The sequence below is a fragment of the Branchiostoma lanceolatum genome, chromosome 11, assembly GCF_035083965.1.
Source record: "Branchiostoma lanceolatum isolate klBraLanc5 chromosome 11, klBraLanc5.hap2, whole genome shotgun sequence".
Lineage (NCBI taxonomy): Eukaryota > Metazoa > Chordata > Leptocardii > Amphioxiformes > Branchiostomatidae > Branchiostoma > Branchiostoma lanceolatum.
Genome location: NC_089732.1, coordinates 2555175 through 2577287, shown reverse-complemented (window position 1 = coordinate 2577287; position 22113 = coordinate 2555175). Strand labels below are relative to the sequence as shown.

Below are 22113 nucleotides of genomic sequence, written 5' to 3'. Positions count from 1 at the left end.
CACATATCACTCTGTATGTCACCAAGATGGTCCAGATATACAGGGAGCCCAACCAGTCACTGGGTATGGCATGCTTACACATAACACACTTATATCACAAGCCACTATTTTCTTTACGATCAGAACTTTTATTCAGCCTGACTTACCAGCCTAGTTCAACAAGTTGGCTTCTTCAGAGCTCTTGGTTCAAGAAGGGGTTGTACAGAACATTTGTATTCACTTCTAATCAGTGTACATTGTATGATAAACTTCTTGAAACACCAGTAGAGTTTATGGTTGAATAACTACAAAGTACAAAGTTTTCGCTTTCAAACAAACAAAATTCAAAGTTACAGAATTACATGTTTTGAGGTTTTTCATTCATAACCACAAACAGTTATGTAGAGACATGAGTTATAACATGACATGACTGTTTAATGTAATTTTCCAGGCATCAGTATAGTAGGAGGGAAGTCCATGGTGGTGAACCGTACCGAGGTGCAGTGTCAGGGGATCTTCATCAAACACATAACTGTACTTTACTGTCTTATACATAATTGTGTACAACATGACAATGTAGATCTAATCTGTTTTCCAGGCATCAGTATAGTAGGAGGGAAGTCCATGGTGGTGAACCGTACCAAGGTGCAGTGTCAGGGGATCTTCATCAAACACATAACTGTACTTTACTGTTTAATACATAATTGTGTACAACATGACAACGTAGATCTAATCTGTTTTCCAGGCATCAGTATAGTAGGAGGGAAGTCCATGGTGGTGAACCGTACCGAGGTCCAGTGTCAGGGGATCTTCATCAAACACATAACTGTACTTTACTGTCTTATAACATAATTGTGTACAACATGACAATGTAGATATAATCTGTTTTCCAGGCATCAGTATAGTAGGAGGGAAGTCTATGGTGGTGAACCGTACCGAGGTGCAGTGTCAGGGGATCTTCATCAAACACATAACTGTACTTTACTGTCTTATAACATAATTGTGTACAACATGACAATGTAGATATAATCTGTTTTCCAGGCATCAGTATAGTAGGAGGGAAGTCCATGGTGGTGAACCGTACCGAAGTGCAGTGTCAGGGGATCTTCATCAAACATGTCCTTGAGGAGAGCCCAGCTGGCAAGGACGGGAATCTCAAGCCTGGGGACAGGGTGCTGGAGGTATATATTACACTGGCCGTTGCTCTCTTTGGCATAGGCTGGTTCAGATATTTCTTAAGAGCAGTTAGAAACACTAAGTTTCAGTTTACTCAGAAACCAAATTGTAGCGTGCCATGCTCGGTGTATTTGTCAGCAATCTTGTCTTGGTCATTGATGTGTAACCAGTAGGCAAATGTTTTTGGGTTTTATCCAAAACAAAAATTTTGGGTTGCAGTCCTTCAGACTCAGAGGAATCATGAACGAAGCCAGCAGTCCTACATTTTTGATTTTGGTTTTGATTTTTTGTAAAAAGAATATGTTTAGACTAAGACCAGGAGTTAGAATACAACCTTGTGTGTGATTGCTCAACCTAAATCAGTCTCTTGTGCATGTTTTATAGAAAAATGTATTGTGTCATAAATGATAAAGGTGGCTTACTGGTTTTAAGCTACAAAACAAAGTGAAACAAAAGAGCAAACAAAAATGATGTTCCCTAAGGTTGATGGCATGGACCTGCGTGAGGCCAGCCATGACCAGGCGGTGGAGGTGGTCCGTAACGCCGGCAACCCCGTCTGCTTCCTCATCCAGAGACTGGCTCCATCCGGACAGGAGGCGGTGAGTTCACAGTTAACCTTCCCCCTACTGATGTAGACTTTTGACGTTTCAGATAGCATCCCGCTACCTTTCGTCAGTGACTAAGGACAGATCTGGTAGAACTAGGTTTTTATACAAAACCTCTAAAAACCTAGTTCTACCAGATCTGTCCTTAGTCACTGACGGAAGACAGCGGATGCTGTCTGAAACGTCTGACTGTTTCAAAATTTTGTACAGTTACTTGAGTAACTATTTTTGGCGTATCTTATTACCTGCATGTCTAACCTTCATCAACGTACTAGATAGAATACTAAGAGAATGTCACAATCATGATTATACATGTAGCTTGTACTGTCATATAACATTTTAGGGGTGTGTATGGCATGGTATGGTATTGTATGGTAGGAGTCGTAGTTATGTTTATGTTCCCGTATAGCACATACATGTAGTAAGAACTGAATTATGTAGAATTTGAGACTCTCTTTGAAAAACCCTCAACAAAGCGACAACACCCCTTCTAAGTCATCAAGGCACAATGTGAAAACAGTTACAATTAAATTTGCAGTTGTCAGAATCCATGGAAATTTCGCCCGGCCCAGAGGTAGAAGCCGGGGTAGAACAACAAGTTGCCAGCTTTACCGAGGTATGTTTTCTCCAAGCTGGCCATTCGCAATGCTGGTTTCTTGTTTTGTTTTTCTTTAATTTGTTTTCGTTGATTTTTTTTTTTCAAAATTAACCAAAGCAGTAGCATGTAGAGCATCCCCCAGATTTCCAACCCATTCAGTTTCCTTTTTTTTACTCTCTCTAGCTCTTCTAGTAGTTGTCATTCAGAAATGGCATTGTAGCACACTACTTTACCTTCTTTTGCATGGATTTTTCTCTTCCCCAAACCAAGCCGACCAATAGGACAGAGTGTTACAACTTTGACTTGTGTCCTGGGTCATAATTGGTCAGATACATCTAATACATTTTGTGTACTTGAATGTACAACTCTAAAAGTCGAATCATTGCACAACTTACATGCAGTAATTAGTAGAATAGACACTTCTATACCCTGCTGATGTTATCTATAGATGAAGTTTGCTAACCTTCCTTCTTCCCTTTCTTGAGATACATGACTAATTCTTGTTTAGTATGACAATGCACAGTATAAATTGTACGTATCATAGTACTAGGCTAAGTGTAGATAGTGAATTACTAATCTTTCTGGTTCTTAACAATAGTGTTATCACTTTTAATGCACTGTATCATGTAATGTACACATGTATTACACATCAATATATTTTATACTTTTATTTGATGATGACTGTTATAAGAATGAGAAACATCGGAAGAAAACTTTTAAGGTACCTGGACTAAGTAGTCTTGCTTATGATATCAACAGTAACTTAAGATTAAAAGTAACCTAATCAATATCACCCATATTTGGAAGACAAAAATTGCAAAATGCATGGGAATCACAGAAATCGCAATTGTCATCTTTAATAAATTTTTCTTTTATTCACTGCTGTCTGTTGCTTTCTTCAGGAATAGATAAGAAGGAACAACAGTAAGATTTTATCCCTTTGTATACAAGTATAAACAAAGGGTGTGTATTTCCTCAGGGGGCACCAGTCATGCACTTCAGTTCGCCGATGTCTGACGCCCCGCCTTCCAACGACGGCTCGATCGTCACGGCAACTGCTGTAATGGTGAACGAGTCGTCCGACAGTGAAGAAGAAGATGAGTTCGGATACACATACAGTAAGTACTGGTTTACTACCATTTTTGAGAAAGGTAGGAATTTTGAGGCCACACAAATTTATTTTTCTCGGTTCTCAGACTGAAAAAAATATGCTCATCCAGGCTTGCAGGAAGATCAACATGAAGACAGCCTTAGGGGAAGGATATAGGAGATTCTTTTTACACAACCAGGTAATCTCACCTGCTAACGTTTCGGTGTCTGTCAGACACCTTCTTCAGAGCTTCTGACTGGAGTACTGCTTCTCACCGCTATAAATAGCTGATGTAGGTGGCGCTTTTGTGGTGAGAACGTAATCCCAAACGTGGCTGAGCTTGTGAGCTGAGCTGACAGACACTGAAACATCAGCAGGTGAGATTACCTGGTTGTGTATAAAGAATCTCCTATATCCTATTCTACCAAACTGATGAAATTATTTTCGGAAGCCTTAAGGGAAGTCTGTACACTGGTACAGTTACAAAAATGTTTCCTCTCCAACCGCACTCTCTCTTTGAAAGGCCTTAAGAACCACGGAAATTAATTGGTGTGGACCAAGGGTATGGCATAGTCTTTGAAGCTGCAATCATTTTGGTAAGGTGGAAAGTTTTTTTAAAATATATATGGGAACACAATCTTGCTTGACTGTGATACTTTAACTCTTTAATGTAAACCATTAAGACACTGTAAAAGTACCGTCAATATGAATTAGTGTCCTACAGACAGGACTGTTGGTTGAGAAACTTGAGATATGATTACTGTAACTGCTCTAGTTGTTTTGGTGTAGCTTGTAGTTTTTTTATCTAGGAAAATATTACGATAGGATATGGTAGACTGAAAAAGACATGGATAAACTTGCAGGACAAGGTGAATTAGAATTGATTTTAAAAGTTAAACAAATAGATTTGCAATTGTACTACATGTTAGACTACCTAAAGCCCCCATTACCTAAAATTGTCAGTAGGATCATAATCAAAATCAGTGTTACAGTTACCTGCTTCTTTTTGGTGGTCTTCAGGAAAAATGATGGATACATAAATGAAATATAGATACAATGTACTTTCTAAAGGTTGTTATCAGCCTACAAAAACATTTTTGACTATTTTGGTACAATGATTCCAGTCTTAATTTAAAAGAAGATGTTAGCATATGTACAAAACTGTACATTTGTAGGTGGCCGGCTGTACAACTAACCCACCCACTAGCACCTTCAGCCGTTATTGACTGAGCCAAGAAAACAGCAGAATCCTGCCAGCCCTTGCCTTCTCTTTTCATGTTTTTTTCTGCCACGACTTTTCTATTTTTACCTCACAATTCATGCCACTACAGTCCTCTCTCCTAAAGCTGCCCACTCTTTCTAAGTAGATATTAACGACTTTGTTATACATGTAACTTGTCGTGACAACTGTATATCTATCCAAAACATGCACAGTTAATAAAAAGGAGATTTGTATCATCTTTCTTTTTTAATTTTTTGAGGGGGTGTCTTTCTGTCTTTCAGTGCAGTAGAGGCTCTCTTTAACAAAAGCGCTAGACCAGCTACAGCCTACTAACACTCTGTCTGCTTCTCGTATAAATGAATTAACCAAACTCTGTAACATCTTTGCTATGAATCCGTCTACTTGTGCCGATTTCAACCATTCTGTTCTGAATATTTGAAAGTTGAATGATTGTAATCATTCTACAGAATCCAAAGAATCAGTGCTACAGGTTTTGATTTTTTCTGTGCATGCATTTGTTATCGTTCCTTTATATCCTCTCTCAAATTAGTAAAAATGATTATTAGTTATTATATCATACAGACATATTTCCATGCACCTCACTGAAGTCATGTTTTTTCTTCTCTCTCTCCTGTCTGCCCCCCTCCCCCTGTCTACCTCGTTCCCTGCTGTTCTCTACCTTGTTCCGTGCTGTCCTCTGCTCCTCCCACTGTCCCCTGCAGGAGCCTGAGTGGCAGCAGACCCCTGCACCCATCCTGCACCCCTGGCAAGAGGAGTCTTAAAGAGGAGAAGTTTCTTAGAGAACTTAGAAGAAGTTAAGAAGGAGAAGTTACTGTCTTAAAGAGGAGAAATTTCACTTTCTGAAAGAGAACAAGGTTCAATGTCTTAGAGAGAAGAAGTTTCAATGTCTTAGATGATGTTGTCTTAAAGAGAAGTTGTTACTGTGAGAAGTTACACTTTCTTAAGAAGTTACTCTGTCTGAAAAATTAAAGGGGAGAAGTTTCAATGTCTTAGAGAGAAGAAGTTGTCTTTAGAAGAAATTATGGCTAAAGAAGAGAAATTTCACTTACTTAAGACGTCACGCTGTCTGAAATCTTAAAGGGGAGAAGTTTCAATGTCTTAGAGAGAAGAAGTTGTCTTAAAGAGAAGCTGTTACTGTGACAGTCTTAAAGAAGAGAAGTTTCACTTTCTTAAGAAGTTACTCTGTCTTATAGAAATTTCACTTAGAGAGCCCCTGTCATTCCGAGTGGCAACACTATCTCTAGAAACTCTGTTGAAACACTTTGTCGCTTTAGACTTGGAAAGACATCAAGATTTTATAAGCTGTATTTACTAGGTGTATCTACTGCAAGATAGCTCTAGAACTGTAACTCTAAAGCTATGACAGAAATAAAGGTAGCATAATATGCATTAGACTGACATGCAAACCCTAGCTGCAAGAGAAGGTACATTGTCTACTGAGCTACTGTCATTCCGTCTGTGAAAACCTTTGTTGAAATACTTTAGATTTGGAAAGGCATCAAGACTTTGTAAGGTGTACAGTCAAATCTGTTATAGTGACGACTCAAGAAACTTGAAAGTGAGAAGTTACACTTTCTTAGAGAGCTCCTAGTAGCAGCGTCTTCGTTTAGGAATAAATGTATTTAAGAAGAGGAGTCAGCTCCTGTCATTCCGACTGGCTAGGCTAGGAATAGTGGGATCTGTTGAGAATTGATTCCGTAAAAGTGGAATGAATTAGAATCTACTTTGAGCCAGTGTCTGACATCTAAAGTTGATGTTAAGTAGATATTATGTGGTTGTACATTCACTCTTTGGGGACCTGTATGGGGGGGTGTATTTCATAAATTACGTAGAACTCACAGTGGTCATTCAGCAATGTCCCAATAGATGGTCGCATTTGATTCATCCAACCACCGATTTCACTGTACATGTACGTTGAAGTACAAACTACACAAAACTAAAATGGTTCATTATGCCATACAGAAAAAGGTAGGCAGACCCCCTATATGTTTGTCAACTAGAATTTTAGATAGATAACTCAAAACACATTTAGTTTGTTTTAATTGTTGATTGCTGCTATTATGGTTCATGACTTCATCCATTATTGTTAGTGGCTCGATTTGTTGCTTTTTGAACATGGCCAGTATTGTTAATTATGTTTGGATGGTTTTAACCACAGTATTACATGTAGTACTACATTGTTTATTTATTACCATCTGATTTTATTGTAGACAGTTTCAACTGCTGTGTTTTTTATTTTCTTGTTACTTGTCTTTAGTTAGTACACGTACATGTAGGTATTTCTACCTTTTAGTTCTTTTACGTCTTTTAACTAATTTTAACCAGGACTTCAAGTATGTCTCAGACCATAACGTTTGATGTAGCTATAATACATGTACCTCTCAAAGACACAACAAGATTTTTAAGTTGAAAATTAAAAGATTGCTTCTAGCAATTTCTTTGTGCCCTAAGACGCCATCTAGCCTGACGAATCGCGCTCCTAGTGGCCAGCCGGTCCTGTGACCACCATCCCCCTAGATGGGGGTGGGGGTCAGTAACCTCCGGCTGAGAGCTTGTGTAAACACAGGCTAAGACGCTATCTACAAGTACTCATGAGTAGTAACTGTTAAGAACTTAAGATTACATATCTTCAGACGAGAATGTAGATATTACAATGTACTTATCTACAGATGATAGAGCTTAACAATAGCTGATTTATTCTAGTTAAACTTTTCATTACACAAACAATATTAAACATGAGGCATAAGTATCATGTTTCATATTCCCAGGGGTACTGTTTCAGCAAGTTACCATGTACAATGTAGCTACATTTGTATCATGACAACACCTATTAGTAAGTGTTTGTGTCAGTCCAGACGTCATTATGATCTTCAATGCTCTCTGTCCTAATGCTTGTTTCAATCCCTATCATGGATGTAGAAATATGGCAAAGATATACATGTACCCCTGAGATAAACTTCATCGCTAGCAGTGCACTTAAGAAGAGAGTGGCCATAGATTGGTGAAGGTTAGTTTTTGCATCAGTAAGTACATGTACATGTTGTAGCTAAGGTGTACCAGGTGTAGGACAGTGCTATGGTATCCATGCCAGTTGGTCCAATGGAAATAATGTTACAGTAACAGCAAGTGTTGTAACATTGTCCTTGCTATATCTACAGTCAAGAAGATGCCACTAACTTGAACTGTTAGAAAATCACGTCAATATGAAAGTTGTATATTAGATGTAAGAGGAGGTGTATGTTTAATAATGTTTCCCCAAGTTGTGAAATATTAGCTTGGATATGACCCACCTAGATAAGGATACTTACTACATTAATGTTTCATATACTGGGTTTTTAGCTACACAAAGAATTATTTTTTATCTGCTGACGTTTCAGTTAAACCTTTTGGTTTGAGGAGCACCCTTCCTACTCTCCAAGCATATCTACATGTATTGGTGGATATAAGACCGTATCCAAAGAGAGTTTTCGTCAGTTGGATACTGTCTTATAGCTACCGATAGATCGGCTTGGAGATTACATCCTTCCCACTATGTCACAATGCGGTAAGGAGTACAATAGAGTTCACTAAGCCCTGAGAAATGTAGCCAAAAGACTACAGAAATGTTGGCAGATTAAATCCCCTATTGTTGTGTAGCTGAGAACCCAGTGTGTATTGATGAAACAGAAGGGCACAGTAATTTGATCATTGCACTCTTATTCCAGTGCTGTACATTGTGTATAATGTGGTCATGATTTAGATGCCTTTAGTTGCTTCTCAATGGAGTTTTTGGAACTACAGCCACAGCTGATTATGAAGGTATAGTTCTTTCCATACAGAGAAATTTTTCCCACCTGCCAACATTTTGGCAGCTGCCTTCATCAGGAGGAAATGAACTCTGTTACTTAATTCTTGCTGTGTGGAAAGAGCTGCACCTCCAAATGAATGACTTACCAACCTTATAAGCTTTTCATGGAGCTTAAGCCACAGCTGTCAGGTATTTGCATATGGGACACTAATGTTGGACAGTATCTGCCATGTACTTAATGTCTTCAATAAAGTGTCTTTAGAGTTGAAGTCTGAATTTGTAACTGTAGTGGGTTCTGTATAAGGGTAAAAAAAAACGAAGAACTAAATAAGAGTAAAGAATAAGAATGATTTTAGAGAGGAAAAACGTTTTTGTCAGACCTCTCCCAAAAAAAAGAACCAAAATTGCCTTCAACAACCAGCAGATCAGACTAACAAGTTTCACACTCAGATTTTTTATCTACATTATAATACAGTCACTCCTCCAATAGCTACCTTTTTTACTGTCCCTAATTATAACCACCCTAACACAGTTTGTGCATTATGGCCAATTCCCTCCACCACAAAATGACTCATGCAGTGGTGAATAATATTAGTCAAAGTTTGCAGAATTAGAAAAACAGCTTGATTTATTGTTATTGGTCAGGACAATAAGCAATAACAGGAAGTGGGAATCAGGTCATAGTGGGAAATGCTTCCCTGTCTGAGGCACGACTTTCGGCCACATTATTACTCTGACATATTTATTACCTCTGCCGTTAACTGTGTTTCAATCAATGTCTGCATGGATTGATTTGATCTTTCTGAGTCAATAACATATACCGCATTTCAGCTTTGTTATGCATGATGTAAAAAGGCATGGAACAGTATGCAGTATGTACATGTATGTATGAAAAAGTAAATGGATCCGTTGATCAGCTTCAAGGGGCTTAAGGAAAATGATCCCAGTAGAGCATTACTTAATGCTTGGGTAATATGCCAAAAGATGTGATCATCAAAAAAGTGTCCACAATGCCCAGAAGTTCCATACAGCCTTCATTTCCAGTTGCCTCTTTTGTATTTTCAAAAAATAGTCCAAAATCAGCTTTGATCTTAACGTCACAAATGGAAAGGCATTGAAGTGATCTCAAAAATATATTTCACAGCCACAATAACACAGCTTACAGTTCATGGATGGTAAACATCAATACACCCCTTGTTACCTTATATGGGGCATTTCAATTACCGCAGTGGTCCCACCAAGGACATAGATGTCTGACACACATGGGTAACAACAGACTTCCATTTGGTGGACAATCCTTCTGCATTCTGCTAATCCTGCCCCTAAGCTCTTGCAATAAGGAACAACAGTGCAATACGGAGGCACACAGATTAGTGCTTTAATCTAGCTGTGGATTCCGGCAGTTTGTGAGAATGTTTCAGTTGTTGGCTCATCTGTTGGGCATGGCCAGGGTGTTGAGTAGGATGGGTGAGTGTTGGCATATTTCTCACTTCCTTCATTGTATAAATGTGTGCATTGTCCAGTTGTTAGTGACCTTTTTATGGACCAAAAGGTTGGGAGTTTAATTCCCAGGTGTGTAGTAGTTGCTCATCTAATCTGTATACTGGAAAGTGTTTTGAGATGTTAGCTGTGGTCCACTGTTCATCGTTCCTGTTGAGAATTTCCATGTGCTAAAAACATGTAATGCAAATGGCTGCATATGTTTAGTATAATATTACTCTTTGTAGTATTCATCCATGTTGTTGAAACCAGTACAAGAAAAGCTCAGAATGTTGCAATTGGATTGAGATATATTTCATTTCATTATGACAGCAGCTTCAAAACATCATCTGCCACTTCTACACTCGACTTGTAATAAACTTTTATATACTAGGCTCTTTGTATGTGATATTACAAAATGGTGCTGAAAAAAAACTTAGGTTTGATGTCCCAAGACTGAGGCATGTTTGCAATACACTAGTTACAATCTATAGACACTGCCTTAAATTTGATCAAATTTAGGGTTGATCTTTTATAAACAAGAGTAAGAAATTGAATACACACGTAACACATCTTACCACAAAAGATAGCCCTAAGGAAAACCAGGTTCCTTCTAAGATGAAGACGTGTCCTCCCTCTTCTTGGCCCAGCCCTAGAAGACGTTCGAGCCGGACTGAGACGCGGACTCCCCAAGGCCGCGGACGTGAGCCCCAAGGTCAAGGTGCTGCAGGAGAAGCTGTCCATGGATGGTGGGGCGTTCTTACTGCTTAGCTCTCCCACCTGAATCTTACATACCATCTCACGTACACCTGCTTGTAGAACACTGCACTCTAGTTTGTTCCTTAGCATTATGACCTTGGACGACACATCACTTGTTAAGGAACACATCTCATCTATGTGTAAAACACTCCACTCTATTTGCTCCTTGCTGTTTTGGTCCCAAATCACTTGCTATAAAGGTATGCATCTCATCGACATGTAAACCAGCTAACCACAGATTTGTCTTAAGCCTTCAGGCCTTTAAGTTAGTTCAATTTGGATTACACACATCACTTTTTAAGGAACATATCTATTTGTAGGGCACTGCTCTTCCTTTCAGTCCCTGGCGTTTTGGTCCTAAAGTCTGTTCTGATCTGGCATCACACATCACTTGTTGTACTACAGATTCTTTCACTTGTTAGGTAACTCAATCATACTCCTTGCACTACACATTCATACTCACGGCACTTCACAGTTCTTTCAGTTGGACAAGGAAATACATGTCATGTAGAGTCACGTTTGTGACAGGTTTCACTGTTGTAACTCATACACAGTAGCACAACAACTAGCAGTTTTGTACTGTACTGCACCTATGCATGTAGCTTTCTCAACTGTCTGTGGTACATGTAGCTGTTCCTGTGTCTTACTGCCGTTATCACATGGCAATTAGTTTGACTTCAATCTGTTCCTAAACTAAACTAATACTATTAAAAGAAGAAAGTACATTTCAGATTGAAACTAGAGTGTGAAGGGACCTCAGTGCAATGTAATCTGCCTGAAAGTCTCATCGTAGAGGTGTTCCTTATTTACAGCAATTCCAACTGTGTTAGTTGGTATTTGCTGCAGGCCTCTTCATAATTAGGTCTCCTGGGAAACTATCATCTGATTTTAAAAGGAGCCTTTACTCTACAAACATGCAAAGTAGTAACAAGGAATTTTGAATGTACCTATAATTGAACATTAACAATATGTTTTCAACCATTCTGTAGTAGTGTCTTGGGAAAGATACAGTAAAGTTTGTCATGTCAGATGTAAATGATGACATTGCAGTTAAAATTTCAGGTATCAGTTACAAATGTACTAACTTTTCTCTATTTTCCTTTACACTAATGTCTTTGTTTTCTCGGTTCAGTTAGCTTGGTCTTATTCTAAAGGTACATAGAAATGAAGAAATCTAAGGATTTACATAGTACATGATGATGGTATGAGTTGCAAGACTGTTGCAAGTCCTGTGAAAGTTAGGGATGGAATAGATGTCATAGTTTCACAATTGAAAAGTTTGACTTTGAAGTTAGATAAGATATTTAACTCCCTACAAGTACAAGTGTCAGAGCTGATAAGTTGGATCCTTGAATAATAGATTTAATTTTTTTGGCTTCTGGTACAGATGCATATTTCTCTGACACCCATAGTGTAAAGACGACCAGTGTTTTACTGTAGTATAACAACACAATTTATCTAATGAAGCCCTTATTTTTACACTAACAGAGACAGTACAGAAGCGGTACGGAGACCTGAACGGCGAGCTCCACATTGTCGAGCTCCTGAAGGGAGAGCGCGGGCTGGGCCTGAGTCTGGCCGGGAACAGGGATCGTACACGGACTAGTGTGTTCGTGGTGGGCGTAGCGCCGGACGGAGCGGCAGCCGAGGACGGCAGGATACAAGTGGGAGATGAGCTGTTGGAGGTACAGTCCTATAAATTTTTATATTATTTGATAATATATAATGATAGTTAATATCAACCGGGACAAGCGTGTTTGTGGTGGGCGTAGCGCCGGACGGAGCGGCAGCTGAGGACGGCAGGATACAAGTGGGGGATGAACTCTTGGAGGTATGCTAGAATTTGTTGGTATACCGGTAGTAGAAACCAGCTATTTGCATCATGGTCAATCCTCTTTCCCATTCACTCCATTAAAAGTGGAATAGTAGTTGCATAAGCCTTGATAGCATAAACAAGACTTGAAATATGAGAAATTGAGCTGTGAAAAGGCATGAAATCGCCAAAATTTGTCTCCATCTTTAGTTTGTAACTGTCTTGATTCCTTTGCCCATTGGTGGAAATTAACTTGCTAGCTATCCGCAACACTACAAGCAAACTTTTGCAATCATTGAGACACTGCAAAAAAGCAATGTTTGATGATTTCTAGAAAATCAAGCCCATGTCCTTGGTGCTGAAATGTTAGATGTTATAAAAAGTTCTACATTCAACGGATGAGATGTTCTGGGAGTGTGTTAACAAAAGACATTTGATAAATAACAAGCCATAGCGCTCAAAATGTTGTAAGAGTGAATAGGAAATGTGTTAGATACACCTTTGTGTATCGTTTTGATAAAGCTCGTTCTTGCCTTCTTCCATTAATCATTTTCTCCTGATTTTTCACCTTTTCTCTTTCATGCCAGTATGTCTTTGTTCCGAAGGAGGAATCCCTTCCTTCGCTGATGCCAGTCTTTTCTTTGTCCTGCCAGTCTTGGCCATGTGGGGCACAGATGATTTACTACATGTAGATTGTCCCTCCATCCTATACACGGCCGCCCCCTATGTCTCCTCCACATTTTAGTTAAAAAAACTAATTACCAGTAAACTAGTGTGCCCTAATTACACAAAAAGACGTGACCATACGTTCCTACATCAGTGGTGTTTGTTATCTCCCATAGATCAATGGAGAGGTGTTGTACGGCCGGACTCACCACAGTGCCTCACAGGTCATCAAGAGCATCCCACCGGGGGTCGTCAAGATAGTCTTACTCAGGTATGACACCTGCAATCAGGGGCCACTGTTTCTAAGACATTCATTCCTGCCTTACCTGTAATTTGGCATGCTGTATTTTTATTTGTCACAACAGTTTCAACAAAATCTTAATCCCTGTCTTTCTCTTGATTCCTTGTTCCAGGAGTGATGAGGCTGCAGAGTCCCTGTCTATGTCTCCTATCAGGTTCCTCACTACATCATCTGGAGAGGTAAGGCTGCTTTATTGTCGAGATTAATTAACCTCAACACAAATTGTACCTAGTCCAATAATGTTTGTTAGTATCATTCTGTTATCATATCTGGAATATCAGCAGGGATATTTCACCAGCAAACCAATGCAGCAGACTGCTTTGTGTTTGTCTAGTGAAAAAAAACCCAACCTACTATTGAAGGTGAAATTCTTTACACACAACCATGAGGTGACAATTTTTCAGGAACTTTTCAGCTGCTTTCTCCTGCTAGCCCCTGTCTGATGGTTGAACTGATGCAAGAATTTCCTGTGAAAGACAGCTGAAGAGTTCTCAAAAAGTTGGCAATGAGAAAGATTTGGTTGTGTTTAAAGAACTTAACCTTCAAATGACTTACCCACCTGATGAAGCCATAAAGTTACTGATTCTGCTTGATACCCGAAGACCACCACATATAAAAAACAGTGTCATCCAAGGTCTCCTCAAGAATGTCTTGAACACCTGGATATCTGAAGTGTGCGTACCTCGGGGATGCTGCCTTTGTAAATCCCATTTTTGTAGTGTGGAGATCTGAAGGTACTCGAAGGGAGTTGACGTTAACAGAACATTGTTCATTTGACTTACAAACATATCTGAAGTTTCATGCCATCTTCCCTCCCCTCTCCCCCAGTTCTACAGCTCCCCCTCTGACCCCGGCCAGGACGCCATCGAGCGGCGGGTCAGCTCTTTCCTTTCTCCGGACTTTTCCGTCAGCCTCCTGGGACAGGTTGAACTTGAACTCTACATTCTCACCCCCCTCCCCACTCCGCATGCCTCGCTGCAAGATTTCCAGTTCAAATACGGCATCCTTATTCAGTAGGGCCCTAATAGCTCAGTCACATTCGTCATACATTTAGCTTTATGAGGCCATTGAGGCCATCTTTGTGACAGTCGTTGATGCGTCAAAATGTATCTCTCTTCCGAAAATAATTTCATCAGATTTGTAGAACATAGGATGTGAGAGGTTCTTTTTTTCACAACCGGTAATTCTCGTCTGCTGACGTTTCGGTGTCTGTCAGACACCTTCTTCAGAGCTTCTGACTGGGGTACTGCTTCTCACCGCAAAAGCGCCACCTACTTTGGCTACTTATAGCGGCGAGAAGCAGTACCCCAGTCAGAAGCTCTGAGGAAGGTGCCTGACAGACACCGAAACGTCAGCAGGTGAGAATTACGGGTTATGAAAAAAAGAACCTCTAATATTCTGTATCTCTCTTGTGACAGAAAATGCTGCCATGGATCCTTGTTGGTGGTTGCATGGTTCTCTCATTGCCTAACTGAAAATACTATGAAAAGAAAATTGTATGACGAATTTGACTGCACCTTACTCCCCGCACTAAACAAAAGTCATTGAAAACATGTAGTTTCAAAGCAATCAGCACCCTTGATACTCACAGATTAGAGGCATTAGCAATATTTTAGTTGCACTTTTAAAAATCTCAGCCTCACATCTTTTGCAGCATAAGTATTTCTTTTGCAGCATAAGAAATCAGACTAAGATTATTGTCATAAAACAGAAGCACTCTTACTAACAGTTTGCAATTTTGCTTACCTCCCCCAATGATCAGAACACCAGTTTTTCAGCATTAGCCTCTTGTACATGCACAGTTGTAGCATGCACGCTTCCTGCCTGGTAGCTCTGGAATCACAGCACCTTTACTAACCCCAATCTTACACTGTAATCCCAATTCACTACAATCTTCTTATGCTGCACTTTCCTATTAACCCTGATTCTTACTCTAACTTCCAGCCTATTATATTTGCTTCAATATGTATCGTTGTGATTCATGTTAATGCAGATGTTGTTATGGAAAAAAAATGTTACAGTTAGCATTTATACAATGTAAGCTTTATCATAATGATGCCCTTGTATTCCACAGCTTGATTTAAATAATGTGCAGTTTCCAGGTTTTAATGATTATAAATGCTAGGCTACTTTTGCTTTGTTTGATAACAGCCTATCAGTAATGTGAATAAATGTTTGTTCCCAGGAGGATAGTCCCCACCCTGGTAGTCCTGTACCCCCCAGTCTGGAACCTACCATGGTGAGTACTTTATTTACACTTTATTTAGACTTTATTCAAGATGTCCCTCAGAGATAGTGCAGCGTCTCAGAGGATGGCCATGTGGTCTCAACACCTCCAGACAGCTCCACATAAACTCACCATCCCCCCGAGGGAATCCCTTCCTCCAGGAGCGGGGGAGGCATGGCCAACCTGGTTATGTCTCAACCGCCTCAGAACAGGCACAGGAAGGTGCAAGACCCTTATGAACAAGTGGGGTCTCAGTCCAGATGGACAGACGACATGTGACTGCGGGCAGGAGCAGACCATGGAACACCTCCTCGTCTGCCCCGTCCTGCCTGAGCCATGCAACAGAGAGGACCTTGAAGCCCTGACCCCAAGAGGAATTGCAGTAGCGGAATATTGGAGGGGGAGCGTGTAGCAGGCAGAAGCGCTCAAATCTCTGGGATCTTTTGCAATTTCTGGTTTACAAATAAGAGTATGAGAATCCGGGGTGGTCTGTATCTGTATAGCCGGTCACGTGAAGAAATGTCTATAAACTTGGATCTAGGTTGTGGTAAGAGTTTGGAATGTGGACATCAAGAAATATATTGTTCATTTGTCTATTGCTATCTTGTACCAAAAGCTGGCATAAATGTTGTAAAATATACATGTGCACCAAATGATTTCTATTTTACAATGCCATAATCTCTTGTATTGAATGAAAGATAGGCAACATACATGTAGCAACAACAGTTGATATGTCGATCCTCCTGATCTCCATGCTTGCACCCCCAGAATGGTATTCACCCAGTTGAGGAGCCACCCCCCTCCACCAACGGCCAAATGGACCATCCCATGGAATCAGGAGTGTTCTACAGCGCCTATGACAATGTCAAGGTCATCACGCTCACCAAGGTCAGTTTCTGTTATTATTCAGATATTTTACTCTCCATGGTAACATTGTAAAGGATTCCAAATTCCTTCTATTCAGGTAGTTTTTATTAGAAAATTTTAGTTCGACTTGTACAAATTGTAGGATCCCACGTCGTGTGACACCCCAGGCAGTTAGAGAGGCCTAGCACGTGCTTTCTACAACCAGTCTGGAAAATGCTGCATAGCATATGCCTGTATGTTTATTAGCATTTTATAACACAGTTTTTCTCTTTCTTTTACAGACCCCAACAGGCCTGGGATTTGCTATAGGCGAGGGGCGGGACATCAGTACAGGAGACCCGGGAATCTTTGTCAAGAACATCACGGACGGGGGTGCAGCGCATGAGGTCAGTGCCGATATTCTAGTAATAGCGAGAGTTACGAAGTGTTTTCATCTGAGTCATGGTGACTATGACATACATGTATCGTTACCAGATGAGAGAGAAGGTATGAGCCTGTCATGTCCTCTGTGTAAGTCAGACTTGGATGGAGGAGACTGCAGTTTGCCTTGTAAGTGGGCTAAGACATTTGTGAGAGAAATGCAGATGCTGTAATACTGTTGATTCTAGATATGCTTCAACTTACTTGTTTAGAAAGCACTGATCTAGAAATATTTTTCTTTATAATCATAACTTAAAATGACATATAATGTAGTCGCAGCCTGTATTAATTGTTGTTTTCTTGTACTTTTTCACAGGACGGTCGTCTGCAGATGGGAGACCAGATCCTGGGGGTGGACGATGAGTCGTTGGTGGGGCTGTCATACGACCAGGTGAGGTTTCAAACTGAACAATTAATTCAAAAGCTTATAATGTTATTAGGCGGCACCAATTTATGTCGTTGGATCTCAAATATTGTTAGGCAATGAGGCAACAGAACAAATGCAAAGCACTGACTCAGAGAAGGAACCTAAAGCTTAATAGTAATTCATGGACATGAATTTGTTGCAGAAGGAAACTATAAAAAATATGTCCAAAGAAATATTTATCTTGATGTCTATAGTTTCTATCTCAACCTTCAATCTAACAATCTCCACCATTATTGTAATTTGTACAATGGAACCGTCTTCTCTGACTCTGTTTCCACATGGTTGATACATTTCATTGAACGTGTAACCATCCCACTATTATACTGCTTTCAGGCTGTTGGTATCCTGAAGAAGACCCAGGGCACGGTTCGTCTGACGGTGTGCTCCGATAACCGGCGCTACATCCCCACGGACCAGCCGGCGTTCATCCAGCCGACACAGGTCAACCACGCGCCGGTCACCCAGACTGGGCTGGACCAGGCACCCATTGTGGACGAGATCACTGGTAACACTTTTAATGTTTGCATGTAAAAATTATCCTTATTTTGCACACACCAGTCAGCTTTACCTAAAAATGACATCAAGACAATACTCTGATTGGCTGACAGCTGGTTTGTGACGACGCCCCCCAAAGTAAGAATCTGACTCTGGATTTGCAAGATTGATTCCTCCAGGCAGTTGTGTATGCCGCAGGATAGCCTTGTGTAGGGTGATGACTGTGTAGGGTCATTCTCCTCAAAAAAGAGTAATTTTCCACAAACATTGTACCTACACGCATCAGTGTATACACTATACACGATGTCAGTCTGTCTTATGAACAGTGGAAGTAGAATAGCTTTACACTCACAGTCACTCACTATCTGGTTTATCGTCTTGTTCCATGTCTCACAAGGGTTTGATGTGCTCTCACATAGATATGGTGTGTCTTGATGGCAGACTGCCAGGTGCCTCTGTCCTGTGGGTTAACAATGTTCACTGTTAACACTGTTTACTGAACTGAAAGTGAAACTGACTCTATCTCTTTATATCTCCCAGTGTCTGGAGTACCATATGAAGAAGTAGAAGAAGAGGAAGAAGACCAGCTGGAGGAGTCGTCTCCTCCAGAGGAGCACCCGGACCACATGGACCCTCGCACCTGTCCCATCATCCCTGGCCGCATCACCGTCATCGACATCGAGAAGGGAAAGACTGGGCTGGGGCTCAGCATCGTGGGGGGGTCGGACACACTACTGGTCAGTTTGTCTGTTTGTTTGTTTGTTTGTTTGTTTGTTTTATGACTTACATTGAGAAGGGAAAGACTGGGCTGGGGCTGAGCATCGTGGGTGGATCAGACACACTACTGGTTAGTTTGTCTGTTTTTTTTTTTTATTACTTACGTCGAGAAGGGAAAGACTGGGCTGGGGCTGAGCATCATGAGTGGATCAGACTCTCTTCTGGTAAGTTTGCGCAAGGAGGTTCCTTGGTTTGTGTGTATCAAGTAAATTGCCATATGGCATACACATGTACATACAGGCCAAAACAAGCTGCTTCTTTGTTTCACTTTTGGACCCTGACAATGGGCCAGATGGTTTGGAGTTCGAATGCTAGCTGTTGGCACTAACCCATTTTGAATGCTTTCTGCAGTCCTTAGGATAGGATATGATGTTGTGGTACTTTAGATCTGTTTCTTGTGGGGAATTTCCCAGCTACATGTACATACAGTACATACAGTACATACTGGTACTTTTTTCAGTCAATTTCCATCTAATGACCCTTTATTTCTTGCCTCACCAGGGTGCCATTATAATCCATGAGGTGTACGAGGAGGGAGCAGCAGCGAAGGACAGTCGTCTGTGGGCAGGGGACCAGATACTGGAGGTATGTGTCAGGATAGTATTGATGCAAGTAAATGTACAAGAAGTAAACACAATTGCTAAGCACATTGTTTCTATCATTATAATCACAAGTAATGTTGATGTTGCTAACAATTTGTGAAAATCGCTACAAACTCTAGAAATTGACATTTGAGAGTGATAGACATTTGTCAAAATCACCAAGGATAGAATGATGTAGTCTTATTTCATCAAACTACCAGCCATACCTAGTGCCTTTAGGTTTTCCATAGAAAACTAGTACTTCAGAGCTGGGTTGATTTAACAACTGGTGAGTCATTTCTTGTAGGTGGTAACTGTTTAAAGAAACATTCAACCTGTTTAGATGAACTTTTATGCAGACTTTAAGGTAATATCATGATGATCGATTATAAAACCTTAAATACGAGTAAGATTTGATTACAAACCAGGTGAATAGAGAAGACTTGCATAACGCGACCCACATCCAAGGATAGAATGATATTGTAGAACTTAAAAACCTGACAGGTATAATTTTATCTCACACCAGGTGAATGGAGAAGACTTGCGTAACGCCACCCACGACCACGCCATCAACGTTCTGCGGCAGACGCCGTCCCGCGTGCGTCTGATCGTGTTCCGGGACGAGAACCAGTACAAGGAGGAGGATCTGTACGACGTGTTCAGCGTCGAGCTGGAGAAACGCATCGGCAAGGGGCTCGGCCTCAGCATTGTGGGAAGGAGGTGAGAGGCGTTCATCAGCACTCTGATAAGTGAGAATGGGGGGTCTCCAGGGTGTCCTTGTGCTTAGGAGTTTGACCTTTAGTATGCTGAAGTAGCATTTTAACACCCCGTTCTTTACTGGATATAGAGTAAGGTAGCAAGCAGAAAGTTAACAGTACCCTTGTATTTTGGGGTGGTTTGTTCAGCAGGATACATGTTATTCTACTATTTTTGAGTTAGCAATGACAATGACATCCTACTTGACATTGTAGATCATGAATGTGTTGCTCTTTTTTGCAGATTTCCTTACACACCAGCTTGACACATGGCAGTGATATGTGCAGGATTTTGTGGAAAATCTTTAATTTTGTGTTTTCATCCTTCCCTTGCTGAGAAATACATACTGTATTCTTGTTGTCCTTTTCAGGAATGATGTTGGAGTGTTCATCTCGGATGTAGTGAAGGGCGGGGTGGCGGAACAAGATGGCCGCCTGATGCAGGGAGACCAGATCCTGAGTGTGAATGGGGAGGACATGAGGAGTGCCACACAGGACAACGCCGCCGCTGTGCTTAAGGTGAGACATCCCCACCTCTTTTTGACACGGCAGTCCTGACCATAGGGCGGCTGAAGGCTAGCTCCCAGGCCTCTTGCAGGACCTCCTTGGCCAGTTCCAGCAGCCTTATCTATTTAGTATCATTACCTTCGCCGGGAATGTATGCATTCGCGGTAAGGTTATGTTATCGGTTACGCCAGCTGTAAAGTGGGTCCGTATGTATGTCGAGATCATAAGTCGAGAGAACTTTGACGGATCTTGCTGATTTTTGGTAGGTAAGTGGCGGTTGTGGGAACGAAGGTCAAGTTCGAAAATGGTTAACCTTGCGTTTTCCTAAAGTGCTCCAGTGGACTTTTTTTGTTAGTGTGTTTGTATGTAGACAACATAACTCGACGTATTGACGATGGATCTGCAAGATTTTTGGTGGGTACGTAGAGATTGTCAAAACAAAGCTCAAGTTCAAAAATGGGTCACCTGGCATTTTCCTGCGGTACTGCAGTGGGCTGTTTATGTATGCGTGTTTGTTTGTTGACAGGATGACTCGAGAAGCTGTTGATGGTTGTGCATAATATTTAGTGAACAGGTAGATTTATTAAAGGGGAAGGTCAAGTTCGATGATGGGCCTCCTAGCGGGTACTTTGGGTACTGCAGTGTAGCTTCAAAGTTTGAGGTCGAATTTTCTGCAAGTGCTACGATCATGATTTTTGTGTGGTAGATAGTCCATGCCACATGAAGTAAGTTGTGCACGTTTGGGCCCTCTAGCGGCTTGTTTGGAGCTGCAGCGGGTGTTTTTAATTTATTTGTTTTGACCTTTGGACATGAATAACTAGACTTATGGTCAACGGATCGTCTTGATTTATGGTATGTAGATAGCTCGATTAATGATTTACATGATTGAATATTCATTATGCAAATCAGGAGCTAATTTGCATAATTAGCAAGGAAAGTTTATAAATCTGCTGCCTTTCAAAATAGGACTCTCAAACATGTGACATATATAGCTGAAAAAGAGAGAGGTATCGATAGATACCAATAATGCTAATAGCTACCAATGTTGCATAATTAATGAGAAAATACTAATTGAAAATACCACAATAGTAAATGATTGGAATTTCATTCTTGTATCATTAGGAAGCTAAGTAAAGGTGAACAATATCAGACAAAAATCATGCATGACAAGGCCTCATTAACATAATTTATAAGGTAATGTCTACAATTCCCTTTCAATTTGCTATTTTTAAGTCTATTTATTCAGGTTAAATTGCACTGACAGGTGACCTAGTTTACCGGAGCAGGCTCCCTGTGAGACGTCCCTGGAGGACACATGTGATACTTTACTTGCCTGGTGCAGGGCTCTGTTTTGGGGTCAGGGAGGTCACACGGGCTTACGATCTAACGCTCTCCCTGTTGGAAGGTATAGGTTTGATAAAAACTGATTGATATGTCGACTATGAAAATATGGGCATAATTGAAGCAAATACATTGCCAACAAATTGCCTTATTTTCTGTAGTAAAGATAAAAGTTATGATACCAATTAAGCAAAAATATTCTTACAGTGATTATTTTTAT

General features: G+C 40.6%; 1 protein-coding gene across 1 annotated transcript in view; it reads left to right on the top strand.

Moving 5' to 3' along the window:
- Positions 1-22113, top strand: part of LOC136445077 (multiple PDZ domain protein-like) — a 67933-nt gene that overhangs the window by 39061 nt on the left and 6759 nt on the right. Inside the window, exons 26-45 of the mRNA XM_066442933.1 lie at positions 431-670; positions 725-778; positions 1003-1160; positions 1638-1754; positions 2299-2376; positions 3338-3476; positions 10608-10706; positions 12205-12401; positions 13372-13466; positions 13609-13675; positions 14325-14420; positions 15682-15735; positions 16492-16611; positions 16872-16976; positions 17327-17401; positions 17771-17942; positions 18473-18669; positions 19211-19294; positions 19817-20010; positions 20417-20564. Of these exons, the coding sequence (XP_066299030.1) occupies positions 431-670; positions 725-778; positions 1003-1160; positions 1638-1754; positions 2299-2376; positions 3338-3476; positions 10608-10706; positions 12205-12401; positions 13372-13466; positions 13609-13675; positions 14325-14420; positions 15682-15735; positions 16492-16611; positions 16872-16976; positions 17327-17401; positions 17771-17942; positions 18473-18669; positions 19211-19294; positions 19817-20010; positions 20417-20564 (2489 nt within the window). The remainder of the gene's footprint in view (positions 1-430; positions 671-724; positions 779-1002; positions 1161-1637; positions 1755-2298; positions 2377-3337; positions 3477-10607; positions 10707-12204; positions 12402-13371; positions 13467-13608; positions 13676-14324; positions 14421-15681; positions 15736-16491; positions 16612-16871; positions 16977-17326; positions 17402-17770; positions 17943-18472; positions 18670-19210; positions 19295-19816; positions 20011-20416; positions 20565-22113) is intronic.